Source organism: Dioscorea cayenensis, chromosome 7 (genome assembly GCF_009730915.1).
Source record: "Dioscorea cayenensis subsp. rotundata cultivar TDr96_F1 chromosome 7, TDr96_F1_v2_PseudoChromosome.rev07_lg8_w22 25.fasta, whole genome shotgun sequence".
NCBI lineage: Eukaryota > Viridiplantae > Streptophyta > Magnoliopsida > Dioscoreales > Dioscoreaceae > Dioscorea > Dioscorea cayenensis.
The window spans coordinates 1,668,044-1,687,711 of record NC_052477.1 but is presented as its reverse complement, the minus strand read 5'-3'; the positions used below and the strand labels follow the sequence as shown (position 1 = coordinate 1,687,711).

The following is a 19,668-nucleotide window of genomic DNA, read 5'->3' as shown; positions in this document are numbered from 1 at the left end:
GGGATCGAGTATCAATAGCTTAAGAGGTTGTTAGTAGTTGGTAACAAGATAAAAATAAATTTATGAGGAAATACAACATTTTTTCTATTTTATTTAAAACAAAATTACTGAAGTGTAAATATAAATGAGACTTCCTCCATTTTTAAATTTTAATTCTAGAAACATATAATAAATAATAATTATCTCATACTTAGGAACCACTACATTCATCAATGGCTGCTAACTAACTAATATACAGCTTAAATACAACACATTCCAAGTCATGCCCTTTCAGACCGTCCCCATTTGAGTAGCGTCTCTGAAAACACCCTACCCTAGTCTTGTACTAAACACAAGATCTCAGCCGTCCATGCCCCACAAACCCCACCAACCTTTAGTGGGCCCCCCTCCTCCTCCACCGTCCGATTTCAATCCACCCCATCTCCTTCACAACTTAGGTCAAAACTTTAACCTTCTTAATTTTTATTCCACCATTTAAAGCCTCTCTCAAATCCCAGTGATTATGTTTACTATTATATAATTTTAGTTGTTAGAATTATTTGTTTTATTATATTATCAACCAATCACAACCTTCCATTTGTTTGGGATACCATTTTTATATGTGAAAAAAAATATCCGCGTTGACAAGTCCACCGTAGACTTGCTGGTGTTGGACGTCCATTCTCTGGTCACGTTCCAAACGAATGAATTAAGATTATTAAAAACATGTGCATCTATTTATTTATTTTCAATGAAAAAAGTGATAAACAATCAATTAAAAATAAAGAAAAGATATAAACATCCCACAATACACCGCCACTAGGTCTCATAGCTTTCAATGTTTTTCTTGCCTAATTTTTATGTTCATAATACATTTATATCAATTAAATTTCTAGACTAAATTTGACTTATTCAATTGACAAGATTTCCGAAGACAACAAATTCCGCTTTCACAAAAGAGTGTCAGAGACAGATATGTATGATGCATGCACGGCTTATCATAGCTTAAAGCATTTTTTTAAAAATTTATTAACTCAGGCAGATCTCAAAAAATATTTCACGAGCCAAACCGAGTTAATAAGTCATTAAATCTTCTTTGTCATGCAACTTTGAAGAGGAGGAAAATTATATCATCCTTATAAGGGACCTGTGAACAGTGAATTAATAGTACTGTATTTTATAGTATATATATAGTACCATAATAGTACTATTTACCCCGGGATTCACCCCTGGTCTACCCATTCACCATTTTTTTTCTTCAATTGCATGTATTATTTTTCAAATTAATTACTCCTTAATTAGTATTAAACTTTTTGGACAATTAATAAAATCTTTATTTCCAAAATTCGTACTGAAATATTTTTTTTTTCTAAATGCAGTTAAACCAACAAAATAATTGGATTAAAAATTTATTAGTACTCTTAAACACCTACCATAAAAAATAAAAATAATAACTCCCCAATAATTAGCCTTATCGGATTCGGGTTAAATCCTCCGGAACTCAAGATCCGAACCCGAACACGACATTTCTAATCGGGTTAACGGGCACGCGGGAAAAAGTCACCCAAAAAGTGATCGGACGGCTATCACAGTCTTGATCAATCTACACTTAACCTACACCAGCGGCACATCATACCACTCCCATCTCTTCTTCTTATTTAATCCCTCGTCTTCCTTCAAACCCGGTCACCACTTCGGCACTCGTTCCATTTTTCTCACACTAAACCCCCTCGAAAGATTTTTATTTACTTTTAGGTCCCTCTGATCGGATTCCATGGCCTCCGAGCTAATTTTCCGCGGCGGCGCCGCCGAGCCGGAGACGGAGCCGGAGCAGGAGAGCTCCACCTCCGGCCCCTATTCGCCGAAGCCTTCCAAGCCATGGCCGGGCCTTTTACGCTACCTCCTCCGCGAGCAACGCCTTCTCTTCGTCCTCATCGGCATGGCCATCGCGACCCTCTTCTTCACTCTCTTCTCCTCCTCCCCCTCCTCCTCCTCCTCCTCCTTCTCCACCGCTGCAGCCATCTCTACCCTCGCCGTCGTCCCCCGAACCGTCGCATCGTACCCGGAACGGCGGCTTTCCGTCGGGGCGAAGATCCCGCTAGGGCTGAAGCGCAAGGGGCTTCGGATCGTCGTCACCGGTGGTGCGGGGTTTGTTGGGAGCCATCTCGTGGATCGGTTGATGGCGAGAGGTGATAACGTCATCGTCGTTGATAACTTCTTCACAGGGAGGAAGGAGAACGTCATGCATCACTTCGGAAACCCTAACTTCGAGCTGATCCGCCATGACGTTGTGGAGCCATTGCTTCTCGAGGTCGATCAGATCTATCATCTCGCTTGCCCTGCTTCTCCAGTTCATTACAAGTTCAATCCCGTCAAGACGATCATATCCTTCCAGATGAGATCATCGTCTTTCTCTACTTTTTTCCCCAAATTTTCCCTCTTTTTTTCTCATTTTCGTTTGATTTTTATTTTTATTTTTTGGATTTTCTGTGGTTTTTTTTGTTGTTTATGTGGTTTGTTTTTTCCATCATTTTTCTTCAAATCGAATGGGTTATTTATTGAGATATTTACTTAATTCCAACGTTTCCTTTTTTTCGATTTTAAGAAATCGTTGGTCTTGAATCTTGATGAATACGTTTCGGTGGTTGGTACTTTGTTTTAGGATCGATAACGGATGTTGCTTTATTATTATTATCATCATTAAAAAAAAAACCATTTTTTTTTATTTAAGACAACAAAAAAGATTGAATTAAAAAGAAAAAGCGAGAATGGGATTTCTTAACGGAAATAGCGCACAAGACGAACGTGGTAGGAACTCTGAACATGCTCGGACTCGCTAAGCGCGTGGGCGCCCGTTTCCTTCTCACAAGCACCAGCGAAGTCTATGGTGATCCTCTCCAGCATCCCCAGGTTGAGACTTATTGGGGCAACGTCAACCCCATTGGTAACCTCTTTTTCTCTCTTTATCTTATCATTTTGTTTATCTAGTTGTTTTACTGTTTGAAATTTATGAAAATGCTTGTGTGGATTGGCTAAAGTATGGTGTTTTATCTATGTAATATTTTTTAAATGTTAGAAGTATGACTAGCTTAATCTGGATTCTGGAGTAAAAAAATTGATTTTGATTTGTTCTTCAATGCATTTAAGACGAAAGCTATGTTTTTTTTTGTGAAAACTTGGTATTTCAACATGTGGGTGTGCTTGAGACGCTTATATTTGTCCTTGTATTCATAATTCAATGATTTTAGGTGTGGGTTGTGTGGGTCATGGGTGGTTGTTACTCTAGTTTTTTTTTTATATTTTTAATACATATAATTTGTCAATTTGGGTTTGAGTTTATTTATGGGTGTTGAGTAGGAGAATCATGGGAGGGGACACAAGTGTTGAAAGTAAGAGGAGTTAGGTTTTCTGTTTGTTTTCTTATGTTTACATAATTATTGTAATAAATGAATTGAAATAATATTGACAACAAAATGTCTCAATATTTTTTTTTTTAAGACACATTGCATTGATTGCAAAAGTAGATAGAGAAACTTGCTTATATACCCCTATAAAATTATGTAATTGCTAATATAATTTTATAAAATGTTTTTATTGCTAAAAGTTTGGCTGAAAATTCTAGAGAAAAGACATATTAATTCTTATTCTGAGAGAATGAGAGGTTTTAGTGGGGTACAAGACTTTTATAAAAAGTTGATTTCATGGATTCTGGTGCACTACAGTGCCACTCCAGTTTGGGGTCTGTCTGCATGTAAGCAATGTGGCCTCTTAGTGATTGGTCCCTTTTGTTTTTCAATTGTGATGTTTGCTGTTTAAAGTTTACGTGGTCCTGCAGAGACATCTGAGCTGATGGCTTTTGCTTTGGTTTTATTTATTTATTTTTTTTTAATTTTGTTGTTGGTCTGTGGTGGGGCCCATAGGTGTGAGGAGTTGCTACGATGAGGGGAAGCGGACAGCAGAGACTTTGACCATGGATTACCACCGCGGTGCTAAAGTTCAGGTGACTTTTCTCAACCCACCCTCCTCCCTCAATCAATACTTGTTCTTTTTTTTTAAGTTATATTGTCAAATGTTGGGTGACTTTTACTTGATTTATGCCCCACTTGAAGAGTTTTAATTTGTAATTTATTGTCCAGTTGTGAGAAACTGTTATATAAATGTTTAAGAATTATTTGCACATTGTGTTTGTTACTTGTTACTTTGTTTTAACAGTTGTTCTTTATCTTTGAGAAAGAAGTTAAAAAGCAATTTTTTTTAAATTATTAATTCAGTAGCAAGTAAAAAATTATATTTTTTTGACTGGTGTACAAAATAGCGAAAGTAATTTAATAAATGATTAAAAAAATTAAAAATTGATAGGTACTAAGTTTTGAAAAATAATTACTTTTCAAAAAATAGGTTTTTTTTTTTATTTCATGAGAAAGGTATATAGCGATGGAAATGTCATTGCACATGTATCATTCTGTATTGGTTGCGAAGAAATGTTTACCGTTACAAACTTTAACAATGGGTGTATGTATGATTTTACTATTTGAGCGTTTTATGAATTTTAATTTTTTTGGTATTTAGGTGAGGATTGCTCGGATCTTCAACACATATGGACCTCGAATGTGCATAGATGATGGCCGTGTTGTCAGCAACTTCGTTGCCCAGGTTGGCATCTCTTCTTCTCTTCTTCTTTCACAGGATTTAAAGGATTTTGTGCATTTTCCATTGATACATGTTTCCCATTCTTTAGCTTATATGATTAAGCATTGCAAGGAACTTAACATCAGATTTACTTGTGAAGCATCTCTGGTCCTACCTTAGATTATACTTTAGACTCCCAGATGCTAGATAGATTTTTGAAAGAAAATAACCATTTGACTCATGACAAAGGTTTTTGTCTGGACAATGTCTATCTGACATTATTTGAGTAGCACGCCATTTGAGTAAGCATCTAGTAGCTGCCAAATCAAACTGATCATGGCTGGTATATACTAAGTTGCTACTCTGTTTTTTGTTTTATCTATGATAGGTTTGGCATGTTAAATATGTGGGTATGTTGTCCTTCTATGTTGACCGTTTCAATGAATTACAAGAGCTACAGAAGACCAGTTATGGGATATTAGCACTAAGGGTTTTCTAGCAATAAATATATAGTCAAGGAGGTCTTCTGCTTTTACAATTACATTTTAGGCATTTGCATATTCCTTTTATTGTTTTCTTAAATGACCAAATTGATGCCTTTATGATTATCCAAGATATTTTTTTTAAAATTATAATAGAGAGGACATGAGTTATTTACTATAATAAACTCAATTCGAAAATCCTCTGGGAGTTATTTGAAAAACAATACTATCCTTTTTACCTCTCTCAGTTTATGTGTGTAATGATATGATTGTACTTGGGAACAATAATAATGTAGCCAGTTGCCCTTGGTTGTGGATGTGCAATATGCCCCCACCATGATCTCTTAATATTTTTCACTGAGATGTTCCGGTACTACTGTTCTTCAATGTCCCCCCTCTCAAATTTGTGTGTTATCTTTGAAGATGGAGATGAACATAACCTATCTTTGCAATACCTGGATGTCATAATTTGTTTTAGCTCATTTGTTCTTCCATACACTTAGAGCTACTACTACGCCGGCATCTTTGCCATGCTTGTTGACATTTCATAAGCATTCAATTGATGTAATTTTTGCTAGAATCTCATATCAATCGATAAACTACTAGTAGATGTTCATTTTAAAAAAAAAGCAAATTTATTGTTAGTTTCTAAGTTGATAAACACAATGCAGGCACTGAGAAAGGAGCCATTGACTGTATATGGAGATGGCAAGCAGACAAGAAGCTTTCAGTACGTGTCCGACCTTGTAGAAGGACTTATGCGTCTAATGGAAGGAGATCATATCGGTCCCTTCAACTTGGGGAAATCCTGGAGAATTCACCATGCTTGAGCTGGCTAAGGTTGTTCAAGAGACAATAGACCCCAATGCGAAGATCATGTTCCAAGAGAACACCCAAGATGATCCTCACAAGCGCAAACCGGACATTTCCAAGGCTAAGGAATTGCTCGGATGGGAGCCAAAGATCCCGCTCCGCAAAGGACTCCCTCTCATGGTCACTGACTTCCGTAAGCGCATCTTCGGTGACCAATCCACCACCAGCACCTCCGGCAGCTCCACCAGCACCTCATAGATGATGAGTTCGATCTCGGTCTGAATCTTCGGTTTCTCTCATAATTCATTCATATTTTAGTTCTCTCACCAGCTGCAGATGAGAGTGAGTTAAGTTTAGCAGAGGTGGCTTGGTTTATTATTATTATTATCATTACTAAGAGATCTCTTTACCTTCTTTTTTTTCCCTTTTTTTTTTTTTATTTTCTTTGAATGTTGTTCTTTATGGTCTGAATAGGATGAATAGAATGGAAAGCAAAACAGTGCTCTTTAGTGTGCTCTGTCTGTCTGTGACCTTTTTACTAGCTACCTTGCATTTGCAAGGGTATTTTGGTGAATTACCAAATTACAGGCAAAGATGATATATTTAATAAATGGCTTTTGTAAACAAAATATTGAAATCTTTTAATTTTTTTTTGTGTGTTCTCGTGAGCAATCATAGAGTGGTGAGTTGTAAGTCTTTATTTTGGGGTCTTGAAAACATCAAATCCTTGGCCCATTTCCAATTTGGATCACATGGCTTGCTTCCATTTCCTATGAATTTGGAATTTGATCTAAATTAAAATAACATCATGGAGTGGATTGAGCTGGGGTAGTCGTTGCAATATATATATATATATATATATATATATATATATGCCCAAAATAATGCTTAATTATATATACTCTTGAACTAAAAATTAGTGCTACTCTGTCAACTATTTTTTGATTTATTAACACTGGAGTTTGTGTAAAATATTTATGTTATTCTTGATTTATTAGCACTGGAGTTGTGTAAAATATTTGTGTTATTGTTGAGAAGACATATTTTGAACCTCAGTTCATGTAGAAGTATAGGCATGGATGTGCATGCTGAGTTATTCACATTTTATTTAAAAAAGGATATAGACATAGATTTGCATGTTGGTTATCCACATCTTATTTAAAAAAAAAACACAATTAGTGCTACGTTTTTAAGTTTTATTTTTAATTTAACCCTGATTTATATTTATATTTACGATAATGATTTCAGAACCGTTTTGAATGGACGTAGAGCCATTTTGTCAAATTCCCAATTGAGAAAAAAAAAACACTAAATAAAGTTTTTCTCTAAAACTTTTGCATATTTTATAGTTTTTTTAAATACTAAATATTTTAAAATTCTATTATATATTTTTTAAATAAACATTATTTGTTTTTAAAATGGAGATTACTCTTCTGCATTCTTTTAAACTGGTTTGTGTTTTTATTTGTTTAAAATCTAAAAATATTTTTTAAATACCTATTTAGGCATGATTTGTTTTTTTATTTTTTTTTCACATATAACAATACATAATTATTTTAAATTTTATCATAGTTCCCTGACTTAGTATTTAATGAAATGGTACGTTACTAACATTGTACTAATATGAAAAAGTGAGACCACTTTTTATGTATCATTGTATATCTCCATAAAATACTAATAAATACCATTTTTCACTTTTTTTAATTTCACCGTCAATTAATAACAAGTGCGATGTTAATTCTATATTTTAAAATTATTTTATTAAGGTAGAATACTCATATTAGTCTTTATACTCTTTTTACTTTGTTTTTTTAGTCCTCTTATTTTAATTTAAGTTCTTTTAATCCCTCTACTCTTTGAATGAGTACAATCAAATCCCCCATATACACTTTGAACATACCAATTACTAATTTTTATTATTTATATATTCTATAAATCATATAAAAAAATAAAGAAGTTATATTATTTCCCTGGATTGTGTATATTACAATGATTATTATGGATAAATTGTGTAGTATATTAATTATTTTTATGATTAGAATAGTTTTAAGGACTTGATTGCACTCATTCAAAAAGTAGAGGGATTGAAAGAGCTTAAATTGAAGTATGAGGACTAAAAAGACAAAATAAAATAAGTACAGAGACTACCATGGGCTACTTTTTATTAACTTTGATTATAAAATTATTTCAAATCATATTTTTGTTTCTAGTTTTTTTTCACATAGTAATCAAAGGGAGGAGGTCAGATAGCTCACGAGTGTTTTCAAAAAAGCCCCATTATTTATAAATTTTTAATATGCGATCCAACAATAACATGAATAACATATTAATAAATCTTATTATGGTTTTTTTAGCAGGAATAATACTCAAACCTATACATATATTATACAACATTAATATTGATTCTCATCTTTTTATAATGTTCCAATTAAATTAAAAATTAATATATTTATAAATATAACATACTTCATAAAAAAATTTTGACCTATCTTTTTTTTTAAGAGTAACTGACTCTAACTCAATCCCATAAAAATTTGAACATGAAATCATTTACTTAAATGGCCAAAGTCTCCGTCAATTAAGTCAATCTTTGTACATAAAATATTTGAATATAACTAGATTTTTTAGTCAAAAAATTATATAAATGAAATTTATTTTAAATTTTTATATAAAAAATATGAATTTTTCAAAGTTCATAAAAATATATAGAAAAGGGGATGCGGAGTCATATATATATATATATATACTAAAGGCCGCATCATCTACAAATCATTCATCTACTAATGTTCGTAGATTCAATATCTATATACGCTTGTCATCAACCATTAGATTAATCTAATAGTTTTCATCATTGTGTCTACAGTGCCAGAGAAATTCTCATCCAATGATATTGTGTGCATAACTAGTGTTATTGTGCTTATAAATAATTTATACAATGAATAATGTGTCAGAAACTTAAATAATAATAATAGCCATTCAATTTTATTTCTACTAACACCTTTAAGAAAATTATAAAACCTGAAAAAAAAGCCAACTACTCATTTGTAGGACATGATTCGGTTACTGTTATAATTACTATTTATATACTAAGTTGTGTCTATATATCTCTCTATCTCTTACTTTTCATGCTGACGTAAAGTCATATAATTATACAAGTAAAACTATAATTTGAAGATTTTAAAGGGGTGTATGTATAAAATGCCTCAGAAATACCCGCAAACCCGTTAACCCGTTAACCCGTTTTCAGGGTGGTATATAAAATAGCTCGGCAGCTCGCGGCACGCTGAAACCCTAAGCCCTTCTCGCCGCCATTGCCATTCGGAAGAGGGAGAAGGAGGAGATGGGGCGAGTCACAGGTGGAGCGGCGCCGGCCAAGGGTGGCAAGAAGAAGGGGGCGGCGGTGTTCGTCATCGATTGCGCCAAGCCCGTGGAGGACAAGATCATGGACATCGCGTCCTTGGAGAAGTTCCTCCAAGAGCGCATCAAGGTCGGCGGTGGGAAGCCTGGTGCTTTTGGTGATGCCATCACTGTGTCCCGTGAGAAGACCAAGATCACCGTCACCTCCGAAGGCCCTTTTTCCAAGAGGTAATTGATTCTCACTACTCTTCGCTTTGATCATTGCGGATCGCATTTGATCTAGGTTCTATATGGTGAAAGGAGGAAGAAGAAGAAGAAGAAGAAGAAGAAGTTCCCATTTAGAGAAAAATTTAACTTTAAATGCGGCATGCTTAGCAGTGTCATGTAGAATTTCATTGATTTCTTTGAATTATATGCAATTAACCCATTTTTTTCATTCATGATTTAATTTTAATTTAGTTTATTCTAGTCGAATTGCAGTATTGATATTGCATTCTATATCTTTGTTGTAAATGATTTAATGATATTTCTTAATAATTAATGTTGCCCTGAAAACAGTCCTCAATTCAAGAACTTTAATTCTCAGTTTTTTTTTTACCATTTTAATCTATTTGTTTCCTGGTTACCATGCCAGACAACAACAATATATGGTTATATTCATGCAATTCTTGATAATTACTGTTTGGTATCGAATGTTATAGTCTCCTGGATGTATATTGTTTATATTTGCTTATCTTGTACCATGAATTTGTTAGGCTTCTGAGATATATCTTATGTTTTTATAGATGATGATATACAAAAATATTGAAATTTTCATGCCTTGGGTTAAAGCATAGTTTTTGTGTTTGCATTATATTAACTAGTTCAAAATTATATCTTGATGGTGGTTATCAACTTATCATATGAACATCAACAATGGGTATTTTACTTGAACACTATTCTGAGAATTTATTTTTTTGAATTTTCTTAATTGACATATTCATAGTAATAGTAATTTCTCTTTTATGTGTATTCTGTTGTGTGCAAGGGTTTTAAGAGTAATCTTGTTCATCTTACTTTAACTTGACCATATACTGATATTATGAATCACGTGACTTTATTTCTCTTGTACCATTCATTGATTAAAAAATGTTTGCAAGAAGAGTAACATGATTCCTTATTGTGTAGTTGAATTTGGATTTACTTAAGCCTTAACAAATTACCATTCCAATTTCTCCTTCATTTATGTTAATGATGCAAAGTTTTTCTTTTACATTTATAGGTACTTGAAGTACTTGACCAAGAAGTACTTAAAGAAGCATAACGTTCGTGATTGGCTGCGAGTCATATCCTCCAACAAAGACCGGAATGTTTATGAGCTGCGGTATTTCAATATTGCAGAGAATGAAGGAGAGGAAGAAGAGTAATTAATTTCCTTTCTGAGCATTTAGTTCACTGAGTTGATATATTCATGGTTTAGAAGACTTATTTTAAGATAATTTGCTTCTCCTCTTTGTTACTGTACTTTTCTAAATTTATTTTTGATCTTGTTTTTTTAAAACTTCATCTATGAGTGAATTTTAAAATTGGACAACATTTGCATTTCTTGTTTGTGCTTGTGAGTTGCCCTATTGGTTATCAGGCTCAGCTCTAATGTCCGAGATCACAAGGCAAGTTTAATAAACATGCATCTGATGACCACTTGAAATCGTGCATGCCAATGATCATACTGTGTTTTCTGTTCTTGGAGTATAATGGCTCGCTAAGTTTAGGCTCAATCAACTCAAAACGCGGTTTCAGATCAATGATCATAAGGTGAAATTAAAAGGAGTGCATCATCATATGATGCAATTCATGCAAGTGAGGTCCCTTGAGAAAGCTTTTCAAATTTCTGAACAGGTTAGTATGCCTCATTTGTGCTTATTATTCCAAAGGTAATCAGCCTGAAAAAGAGCTGCAACCAAAAGGTTTGCTCTAAATTGTTTGAAGAACCAAATGGATTACTGTTCTTTTTTCATAAAAGCAAGGTTCAGTCTGGACTCTGGATGCATCCCACCATATCAAACAATCATCTCTAGAATTGCTCATGGTTTACTAAAGAGTTAAATATATCTGTTAGATCTTACAAAGTGGGTTTGAGTAAACCAAAGGCTCAACTAAGTAGTTGGGTCACTTGCTTAGGTTACTTATGTATCCAGGCTCCCTGGAGAACCCTTTGGGAATGTCGGTGATTTAGAGTCTGTTTGATTTGCACAAAAGGTACAACACAAGAGTACAGCACATCACAAGTGCTTGTAGTATAGCACAAGTATTTGTCTTGTGCCATGTTTGATATTCAAAGAACAACACAAATTAATATAACACAATTAAATATAAAATTACTATAATACCCTTTATATATTCCTATAGTATTTTGGAATAAAAAAATTAATAAAAAAAATTTTAAATTACTTGGCACAAATATATTTTTAAAATTTTAAATATATTAACTAATAATTATTTATGAAAAATATATTATAAATTTTGTTAACATTTCTTATTTTATTAAAAAAACTAATTATCTTGATATTTTTAACTATAATTCACAAGATTAAATAAGTTTATTATAATTAGAGATAAGAAAAATCTTAACATAATAATCATTTTTTATTTAATAAATAAATTTAAAAAATTGGCATAGAAAAAGACCGGTAGATCTTGAAAGATGCCTGGAAACCCTAGAATTCTCAAAGAGAATAGAAAGTATGAAGGGGAAAGACAAGAGTAGAGAGAGATTTGAAAAGGAAAGTACCGGAGGGGAAGGCCGGGGAAAGAGGTTCACGGCCGTGGATTAGATCGGGTAGAGCGTTGAATGACAACTGTAAATTTTTGTATGGGATGCGTTTTTAGTTAATTATTGTAATTTTTGGATTTAAAGTGGGGTAAAATTGATTTTTGTTGTGTTGTCCCATAACTTAAAACTTGTACCGTGGTTTTGGTGGGACAATTTTTTTTCCAACTTGTGATGTATTCAAACACGTTGTTGTGCTGTACTATAAACATATATTTGCAAATCAAACAAGAGACAAGAGAGTTTGTGCTATCCTGCCCCTTATTTTTTTTGTGTATCAAATGGACCCTTAAATTGGGATCTTTTGGGAATCTCAGAGAGGTTTAAGTTGCGAACCTCACACAAAGAGGGATGAACTCCTTTGGGAATCAATACCTTCAGAGATGGTTGTCAGGTAAAAATAATTTGGGACAGTGGTTGTTCTTATATTCACTGCCTTGCCCTTGCATGATATAAAAAAAATATATTTGAAACATAAATGTTGAAGTACTACCAAGTTATGTATAATTAATTGATCTCAATTGCAGCTGAAACATAAAGAATAAACAAATTTGAGAGTGTGTTGTATTTTTCATTCATATTCTTTTTTTAGTGGATTGTTTCTCCGAGCTTTGCTTCCCCAGATGTAGCAAAGGATGTGCTGAACTGAGTGATCATATTGTGTGTTACATTCTTGTATGTGTATTTTTATTACTAGTGAGTTGAGCGAAAAATCAACACACCTACCACTTCGGAAGTAACAAGTGTTGTCATAATCACCTTATTATTATTATTATTATTATTATTATTATCATTTATCTAATTTTGGGGCCTATTGATATATTTGGATTTATTCATTATATATATTTTTTTATAAATTTTGAAGTTACTATGTTGCCTTTACAGCAGTTGGCTGAATCTGTGTATCTTTTAGTAAGTCAAGGGACAAAAGAATATTATTAGAGACTGATGACAAAATGGCTTGTTCGTATTTTCATATAAACCGGGGTTTTTTTTTTTTACAAATAAGTTACAATGGCTCTTCATTTATTAGAGAAAAATTAGAAATGTGCACATGGCAGACAAACGTTCTCCATAAGGATGAGTACATACATGGAGCAAACTCAACACAAGTACATATGCTCTTATCTTGTGTGAATTTTAGGGTTTAATTTCAAATTTTTTTTTCTGAAACAAAATATTCTATGTAAAAAACTCGGTACTAATAAAATAAGAGGTCATTCATTATATAAAATTGTTTGATCCTAATCCTTAAGAAAAAAAATAATAATTTAAATAAAATCACATGGTATAGTTAAAATTAGAGTTGCAGGTGGAAATAATCCTGGCAGGGAAGTCTAACTTATCAGTAGAATTTTCCCTTAATTTTTTTTTAAAAATTACATAATTGTTAACCTTAATTATATTAACTGACTTGGCCTTGAATGAAAATATCAAATATGTTGTGCATATATATTTGAAATATAAATGTTGAAGTACATAATTTTTTCCCCTTTTTAGTTTGCATTTGATTATATGAGACAATTGCAGATGAGTGGTGATTTTTTTTTTCCCAGTTCAACCTTTTGACTCTGGAACAAGTCAAAGGGCACACACCTCAAGCTTTTGAAGTTCCAATACTCATAAGAACTGGTGTGCTATAGATATACATATACACACATACACAAATATATATATATATTGTGTATATTTATAAAGATTGATTGAGAAGATATTCCTGTATATACTTCCAATGTAGGTTTTAATCATGCTTCCAGTTTGGAGGAGTTGTATAAAGAAGTTGTGCAACTTTGTTGGGTGTGCTTGAGTAGTGTTTTCTTTTGTGAGATTTATCCATTTATTCATTAAGATTTTTTTCTTTATCTTGTGTATTAATTTTTAAGTTCTAATTAAGTAAGATTTATTCACTTTATCAAATATATATATACACACAAATTGCTATTTATGGATGTATTTTGAAATAAATAAAAAAAAACATGTGGGATTGGATATAAAACCCAATCAGGACGAGAGAATGAGAGTGCCGAAGGATTTCTATAGATTTTCAATTTATGGATGTCTCAAAAAGACTGGGCCTTCTGTGTGTGAATGTGAGTGGTGAGAAGATATTCCTGTTAGCCGAACAAGACCATGCACGGTCCGTGCATGTGCCTGTGATCACGGCACACGCTCGCGGAAACGGTCTACTATCAACAATCCTTCAGCTTTGTCGACCCCGAGTGCAGCATGCATGTCTACCGCCTCAACCGGTCGTTGTATGGTCTCAAACAGGTTCCTGGGGCTTGGTTAAGTTGTTTTACGACTTACTTTGCATCCCTAGGATTTCAGCTTCAAACGCTGGACCCCTCGTTGTCCATCTATCTCCTGTTGTACGTCGACGACATCATCCTCATCGCCTCCTCGTCGAATTTGCTTCGTCGCTGTCACGCCCCAGCCCCACAGCCGAGCCCGCTGACAGATCGGCCGCATCCCACTACTGGGTGCAATGCCTCAAATTTGACCTGGTCAGAGTCAACCCAAACAAGCATATATGAACAGTAATACAGAAGCACGAATAGGATACTGGGAACTGAAATATAACAAGTACGGGCTTTACCAGCCCTACAGAATACAAATACCACCCAACAGTTTGCAAAACACAAATACAGTCAGAATACAAGCCTTACACTCACAAAAGGGGGTAATACAGAGATACTGATAAAAGCAGAAAATACGACTCTCAGACACCCCCGATCCTAGACCTGATCTTCTCCTGCGAGAACAGAATTCACAGAGTGTATGAGCCACGAGGGCCCAGTAGGATCGCAGAAACAACAGATAAAGCAGATATCGCAGAATAATAGATTATAATTCGTACAGAATGCAGAAAAAACGCAAAATACAGAAATAATCCAAAATAAGAAAAACACGCAAAACAGTCATGTACATCTCCCTGGCTAATAACAGAAATCGACAGCACGAGGCTGGATCATCGACTGTGAAGTCGGGACAGAACAGAACAGATTTTCAACAGCCGAAGCCTGATCTTCGACCGCAGTCGGGGGGTAGCGCTACTATAGAAAACATATGCACATGGCTTAGACTTACTCCTCCTAGCTGGGCGAGCCAGGAATGGAGATGTACTAAAACCCATAGAAATATAAAATACAGACAGAGAAAATACTTAATAAATAAAATAAATAAATAAATAAATAAATGACAAGTAAGTAAATAAATAATTAAATAAAATCACAAAAAAAATAATTAAATAACTTAAATACATGATAATTGTCAGAAATACGGGATTTGCGGGTGCGAGAGCCTACCTGGCTCCGAGCTACAGAGTCGGGTTCACCAAGTCCCGCGAACTATGGCTCGCTACAAAAACTAACTAACAAAAGCTAAACTTAGAATTTAGTCTTGGGCCGGGCCTAACTACAACTAATGCCCCGGAGGAAGAATTTACAATCATTGCATGGTAAGTCAAGCACAATCAAATGCCTATGTATAAAAATAATAACCCGATATGCAAGGTTCAAGGATGGCAATTAGAATTCCAACTATCAAAAAAATATAACTGAAAATATATGTCTACCCATATAAATACCAAGGTTTTCAGACCCGGACCGGCCATCGACCCAGAGAAGGGTAGGGGTTAGGGTCGAGGGGTTCAACCGGGTTGAACCGGAGTTGAACCAGTGGTCAATAATTTTTATTAAAAATAATATAATTTTTAGTTATATATAATTAAAAAAATTAAATATTGAAGAATAAAAAATAAATAAATAAATAAATAAAAACATGATTTTTAAAAATTTAAGCGAGTATTTTATATAAATAAATATTGAAGTACACCACATTAAAAATGTAAAATACACCCAATAACATAAGAATAAACTAATATAAAATTAATTGAGAAGCATAAAAATATTCACAAGGAAATACACAACTAAAAAATTCATAAAAAAATTAAAATAAAAATATTCCCTTGGTCTCTCCCTTCTTTAGTTTTATAATTTTACATTATAACCCCAAACATTAATATATTATAAAAATAAAATAAGAATTAAAAAAAAATTGGTGCAAACCCGGGTTGATGACCCGGCCGGGTTGCCGGTTCAACCTCAGTTTTATCAAAATCCGGTTTATATATTAAACCGGACTGGTTTTAAGGCCGGGTCCGGATCAAACCCGGTCCGGTCCGGGTCTGAAAACACTGATAAATACACATGAGTGAGATAATCATAAAGCATGATAACTATGCTTCTGGAAGCCACACAAGCTCACAAGACCTATAGTTGTAGATATTTAAGCAAATAGAAATTTCAGAAAACATGCTGACAAGGGTGCTTGTAAAGACTAAATCTAGATGTCAAGCTAATACCAACAATGATCTATCTTAAAGCACTTAGAGTCTAGAAGGTTTTAGAGGATTAAATATTAAAAGTCAAGATCCCATGCATAACCAAACTCACATGCTGTCCAGCCTTAAACACCATTAAAGCTAAATTAAGGGCATCCTTATAAATGATTAAACTAACACAAATTCAATCAACTCAAGTTTAGACAAAGAGGATTTCAACAAACTAAGGCATCAGGTTACTATAACCACGAATTAAATACTTAACAAAAATAATAAACTATCATGTCAAGATTACAAGAGGTCATGCTTAGACCAAAGTGTGAATAATATTACCAATTGAAACAATAATGGCTGCATACTCAAAGTTCCCAAGTTTACAAGCATGAAAGCTTTCATCTGAATAATTAAGCAAGGATCTAAAATCAACAACCAAGGTTTACTCCCACTCACAAGGTTCTCATTGCTAACTCAAGGTTTTAGATGACACATGAACGGTAACCCGAAAATTTGACTAAGTTGCAAGCTTAACACAACCTCAGGCCTATAACCATCTACTCATAATTAAGAAGTTCAAGGCTAACAAAGTAATATAACAGTCATGGTTTAACAAAATAAAATCATCAAACAGATTAAGGTCCCATGCACTTCCATTTACACATACAAGATATATACATATACCCACAAAGCAAGATCATCAAATGTGATACTCTCTAAAGTTTAAGCATGCTGACAGAATAGATCAACCAAGATGGACACAAACAACACCAGATAAGTTTCAAGGATGCATGAAACCAAGCTTAGAAGAAAGATCTAACAAGAAGTTTCATCCACAAACACCCTAGATGCCAACTTGAAGCTTGATGAAGAAAGAAACGGTGAATCTCTAACCTCCCTCGCCGCTGTCGAACCCAAAGCGTTGCGACTTCGAGATCCTCCTCACGGCTGGCCTTTTCAGTCCGAAACTCAAAGGAAGGTTGCTATTTAGAAGAAGAAGAAGAAGAAGAAGAGGAAGGAGGAGGAGGAAAAGGAGGAGGAGGAGGAGGATGCCTCTCCCACCAAACGACAAGACCGAAGCATCACGGGCGGAGAAGCCAGCTAGGTGAGAAGCAAGGTTGAGGTGAAACAGTGTCAGGAATAACATAATTCAGTCAAACAGTCAAAGAGAAAAAGAAATGTCTCTGGTCAACCTGGTTAACAAGGCCAAGGTTGCAAACATCACAGTCGCGTCATCGACTCACTGCATCATGAGTTCTCACTCAACGACCTCGGTGCCCTGCACTTCTTTCTCAGTGTCTTCGTCTAGCGCATAGCAGCCGGGTTATTCTTATCACAACACTAATACATAGAGGACATCCTTGCCCGTGCTGATATGACGAAATGCAAACCTTGCAGCACGCCTGTCGACACCTGCACCAAGCTCTCTTCCATTGGCATCCCTGTAATAAATCCCACTGATTACAAAAGCATCGTCGGTGCCCTTCAGTACTGATGTTTACACGTCCGGACATCGCTTGCGCCGTGCAACAAGCATGTCTTCACATGCATGATCCACGCAACCCTCAAGCCAATCTTCTCAAGCGTATTCTTCGCTACCTCAAAGGCACCATCGACTACAACTTGCAACTACATCGGACTATATCGACTTTTCTCACCACTTACACTGATACCGACTGGGCCAGCTGCCCCGATACTCAGAGGTCTACCTCAGGTTACGACATCTTCTTTGACGATAATCTCATTTCGTGGTCCTCCAAACTACAGCAAATTGTGTCTCGTTCCAGTGACGAGGCTGAGTACCGCGTTGTCGCCATCGCCATAGCCGAATCCTCTTGGCTTCGTCAGCTCCTCACTGAACTGCACCGGCCTCTACATCAAGCTACAGTTGTCTTCTGTGACTACATCAATGCAATCTACCTCTCGACTAATCCCGTCAAGCATCAACGGACGAAGTTATTAACCGAACAAGACCATGCACAGTCCGTGCATGTGCCCGTGACTCATGCACCAAATAACCTCCGGACATCACGTCGGTACAGAAGATTAGTTTCTCTGTTTAGGAGATTGTCTAGCGACTTGTTAGGCAACCATTTTGGCATATAACAACTCAGTTACCAAACCTCGTACTCTATATATGGCAATGACATCTAATGAGTTCGTTAAGTGTGATTATCCAACGGCTAACAATTCCTGAGTCCTCATTTCAGAAGCGAAATACCCGTGGGAGGATAAATTGTGAATTTGAGCCAATAAATGAAAGATCACTGTAAGCCATGCTTGTGATAATTTATATACATTGCTGTAATGCAGAATCCTTCTTGGGGCAGGGAAAATGTGATTCAAGCAAAGAGCTGGCAGCATCAAACATGTAGCCTATTTAATGAGAAAAAAAGAAGAAATAGGCAATGGGCCAAGTACATTTGACCTCTTGCATTTTGCATGAGAATGAAAATGGAGAGTAGCTGTTGTGTCTTCCGAATTAAAGAATTTGCCAACCACCAAAGCTTAGTATCTTAAAGATGAGCAACAAGAAAGGGTGTCAGTTCAAACATATATTTATATGAGGAGGTAATATTAATTTACTACTAAAATCTCTTTGTCATATGTTAGGTTAATTTATTCATTTATTAATTTTTTTACAATGCGGATAAACACCTGTAGGTTTGCCCACACCAATCTCAATCATATTTTAGGAAGTAGTCTGACTTTTAATTTTCCGTAGATCATATATAAGTGTCAATTATAATCTAACATTTTGAGTTTTTTTTTAGTTTTTATTTTCTAGAAATCAGTACTTTCATTACTTATTTTTTTGGTGATGATAAATTGAATGAATATGAGTAGTATTTTTCTTTTCCTATAAAAAATGGAATCAGGGCCGTTTTGTGTTGCATTTTCTATATATTGTTCTAAATGATATGCATGATTTGTTCTGATGTATATATATATATATGATTTGTTGAGAGGCTACTTTTTTTTGAACCCAAGTTCTACTTTCTTCCCCATACCTTATGCATAGTATTTGTGTTTTTTTTTTACAAATTGATGATAAAACATCTTCTTATTTTGTTTACTGTGCTTGAGAAGTTTTAAACTTAAGACCTCTCAGACACAAACAAAATAGAAAACCACTAGATTATACCTTGGTTTCTATGTTGGTGTTTTGTGATTTAAATTTAAATTTTTTTATAATTTTATAGAAATTAATTCCATTACCACTTACCAAATATGGTGATAGAGTTACGTGTTCATAATTTATT

General features: G+C 34.5%; 2 protein-coding genes and 1 long non-coding RNA gene across 3 annotated transcripts; 2 read left to right on the top strand and 1 right to left on the bottom strand.

Moving 5' to 3' along the window:
- The first annotated feature begins 1,669 nt into the window (after positions 1-1,669).
- LOC120265418 (UDP-glucuronic acid decarboxylase 2-like) lies at positions 1,670-6,532 on the top strand. The gene is given in 6 exon segments (XM_039273318.1): positions 1,670-2,362; positions 2,776-2,923; positions 3,900-3,979; positions 4,549-4,632; positions 5,762-5,890; positions 5,892-6,532. Coding segments are annotated over 6 exon segments (1,320 nt in total). The 5' UTR covers positions 1,670-1,753; the 3' UTR covers positions 6,162-6,532.
- A 2,647-nt stretch (positions 6,533-9,179) lies between these two features.
- Positions 9,180-10,841, top strand: LOC120265900 (60S ribosomal protein L22-2-like). Its single transcript, XM_039273854.1, has 2 exons — positions 9,180-9,488; positions 10,522-10,841. Exons 1-2 carry the CDS (start codon positions 9,244-9,246, stop codon positions 10,664-10,666), a joined length of 390 nt encoding a protein of 129 aa, XP_039129788.1. The 5' UTR covers positions 9,180-9,243; the 3' UTR covers positions 10,667-10,841.
- Positions 10,842-14,616: 3,775 nt separating this feature from the next.
- On the bottom strand, positions 14,617-17,750 carry LOC120265901. Its single transcript, XR_005537792.1, has 2 exons — positions 17,300-17,750; positions 14,617-14,821 (listed from the first exon to the last, which is right to left on the bottom strand). It is a non-coding gene; the product is annotated as an uncharacterized LOC120265901 (long non-coding RNA).
- Positions 17,751-19,668: the final 1,918 nt, after the last annotated feature.